This window comes from Artemia franciscana, unplaced genomic scaffold, assembly GCF_032884065.1.
Source record: "Artemia franciscana unplaced genomic scaffold, ASM3288406v1 PGA_scaffold_32, whole genome shotgun sequence".
In the NCBI taxonomy this organism is placed as follows: domain Eukaryota; kingdom Metazoa; phylum Arthropoda; class Branchiopoda; order Anostraca; family Artemiidae; genus Artemia; species Artemia franciscana.
Genome location: NW_027062665.1, coordinates 127647 through 130738, shown reverse-complemented (window position 1 = coordinate 130738; position 3092 = coordinate 127647). Strand labels below are relative to the sequence as shown.

General features: G+C 38.1%; 1 protein-coding gene across 1 annotated transcript; it reads right to left on the bottom strand.

Annotated features, from left to right (window-relative positions):
* Positions 1 to 201: 201 nt before the first annotated feature.
* On the bottom strand, positions 202 to 1269 carry LOC136041681 (uncharacterized). The gene has a single exon (XM_065726405.1). The coding sequence runs from the start codon at positions 1267 to 1269 to the stop codon at positions 202 to 204; it is 1068 nt and encodes a 355-aa protein (XP_065582477.1).
* Between the last annotated feature and the right edge of the window lie 1823 nt (positions 1270 to 3092).

Sequence of the window (3092 nt, the reverse complement as noted above, 5' to 3'; positions counted from 1 at the left end):
AGAGAGAGAGATAGAGAGAGAGGTGAGAGAGAGAGAGAGAGAGAGAGAGAGAGAGAGAGAGAGAGAGAGAGAGAGAGAGAGAGAGAGAGAGAGAGAGAGAGAGAGAGAGATAGGTTTATTTAAACAACATCGTAGCTAACAGCTAATTTGCGTTGCTTCACTATGCTAAATAACATACTAACACAAAAAAAGAAGAAAATATCACTCGGCTTTGTTTAGCAAATCCGTAAAAAAAGGTACAAACGAGTTTGCGTTGCGGTTCGTGCGTGAAGCTACTGGAACCAGTTTATTTTGGTGACGCGTACGGTTGTTGGGAGGTGCAGTAGGTGGTAAGATGTCTCGATGCTGGGGTTTAGAGAGAAGAAACTTCCCAAATCTCAGGATAATCTGCTCGTATCTTTGGGCCAACGTAGGGAGGTCGAGTTTAACAAGCGCTTCACCATAAGATAGTTGTCGATCGCCAATAATAATGAACACGGCTCGCTTTTGCACCGACTCAAGTTCTTGGATGAGGTATACAGTACGCAGTTCTGCAGGCCCCCATAGTGGGCTTGCATATTCCAGAACTGGACGGACGTATGTAAGATAAGCTAGCAATAGGCACTGGACATCACAGCCAAATCTACGCATTGTACTCAAAGACTGCAGACATGCATTTGCGTTTTTAACAACATTTTCAACGTGCAAGCCGAAAGAAAAATCACTTGAAAAAGTAACTCCCAAAATCTTAATTGAGTCGACAATCGGAAACGGAACATATGGTTGGCTGAATGTGCGCTTCAACGGATTAAAGCGTAAGACCTTTGACTTATTCGTGTTAATGATCAATTTAGAGACATTGTACTCGGCAATAAACGCATCGAAGAAATCGTCACTGAACTTTTTCCTAACAATCCCGTTTTCAACTAAGTATTTCAATAGAAAAGAGATATCGTCTATAAACTTGTAATTATCCTTATATTCGACTAGTAGGTAGTTGATCACGGCTATAAATACAATGGCAGCCAACTTTGTGCCCTGCGGAACTCCACATATTATACCTGTCCAATCGGAGTAAGAATCCCCCTCAAACAGGGCATAAACACGCTGTTTCCTATTAGATAAGAAATCCATAATCACGGATAACACGCGCTTTTTCGCACCCATTATCTTCAAATTTTGGCCAGCAATCAGGTGGTTAATGAAATCAAAAGCTTTTCGGAAGTCTATTGTACCTAGATCCAGGAACCGATTACCTTTATCCAGCCATGTAAGTATACAATCGTACATACGCACTAGATAAATTGTAGTACTGCACTCAATAATCAAACAACCGAATTTATTATTCTAATGACATCAAAATCACTTATACCCTCATGTACAATCCCAACGCGGGTTTCACTCACTAGTCCAACTCTCATCGACAACATGTTTTTAACGACACCAGCCACGTCTTCACTAGTTGTTTTAACGGATTTTTCTGATCATTTCTTTTAATGTCCGATGTGAAATATCAGCTTCAAACAAAAAAAAGCACCAGAAATATCACACCGGATTATCAATAAAAAAAATCTGGACTGTTTAAAGGATAATCGATTGGTCTCGTGTATTTGATGCTGAAGATATAAACTCTGCAATGGCTCATTTCTTCAAAAAATTTAACGCTGCTTTTGATTAGTCATGCTCCAGAGTAAAAACACGAAAAGGAAAATATAATCAATCCATTCAACAGTGGATATCGCCCTCGCTTTTGACCTCAATAAAACAAAAAACTGTCTATATAAAAAATTGTTATCATTCCCAAGCAATGAAAATAAAACAACTTTCAAAAAATACAAAAATCTACTTTCAAAAATAATACGTGGTGCTAAAACAAAATTTTACTTTGATTATTCTAGAGAAGTAAGTAAGTCATCAAAGAAAACTTGGGAGCTAATCAATTCATGCTTAAATCGACTCACAGAAAACTTCTACACCATCAGAAATAAAAGACGCTCATGGTCATATAATTGAAAGGGAGCTAGAAATAGCTAATTACATGAATTTGCATTTCGCGTCAATTGGAAAATCGGTAGCCAACAAGCTTCAACATAACCTGCCCCATGGTCAATGTGATTATCGTACATATCTCGTAAAGCCTTCTGTAAAATCTATGTTTTTAACACCGGTAACAGAGAAAGAGCTTGCCAATATTGGTAAGCTTTTAAAAAATGGGAATTCCCCGGGGATTGATGAATCGTCTACGATCATTGTCTATTTTACTGAGTATTAATAAAGTAATGTGTCATTTGATAAATCTGTCATTTGGATCGGGAGCTTTTCCGGATTCGTTTAAGAAAGCAAAGGTGATACCACTGTATAAAAGCTCTGACCGGAGTAATTGCACGAATTACAGACCAATATCTATTCTTTTAGGTTTTTCTAAATTAATGGAGCGATGTTTTTATAATCGAGTGTATAATTTCCTTATTTCGAATGATTATTTTTCAAAAAATCAGTATGGCTTTAGAAAGGGACATAGTACGCAGGACGCTATCCTGGCAATGGTCCAATTTATTCACGAATGTCTTGATAAGAAAATGATTCCGGCAAGTATTTTTCTCGATCTTGAGGAGGCATTTGACACGATTTGTCACGAAATATTGTTATTTAAATTAAGCCATGGCGGGATGCGAGGACCAGCCCATGATTTTATCGCATCTTACCTAACAGGTCGATCCCAAGTAACAATTATCAATAAAACAGTTTTAGATCTATGCTTATTGCCCAATTTTGGTGCTCCTCAGGGTTCAATTCTGGGACCACTGCTCTTCCTATTATACGTAAATGACCTTCCATCAGCAAGAAAAACCAACAGCCTGAATGTCCTTTTCACCGATGATACCGGATCAACACTTGCAGGGAAGTCGGAAGATGATGTCAAAGAGAAGCTGCAAATCGTGCTTTCCCAGCTGATTGTATGGCTAAAAGCTAATCTTTTGTAATTGAATGCCGCCAAAACGAAATTCATCATTTATAGTAGACTTGGACACAAAGCAAAAGGAATTTCAATTATAAGTGATCACGCTACAGATATTCGAATTCAAAGGGTAACTTCACTCCGGTATCTTGGT

Bases quoted from the DNA above. Each gene is read 5' to 3' on its own strand.
- LOC136041681 (XM_065726405.1), bottom strand. From the start codon at position 1,269: ATGTACGATTGTATACTTACATGGCTGGATAAAGGTAATCGGTTCCTG.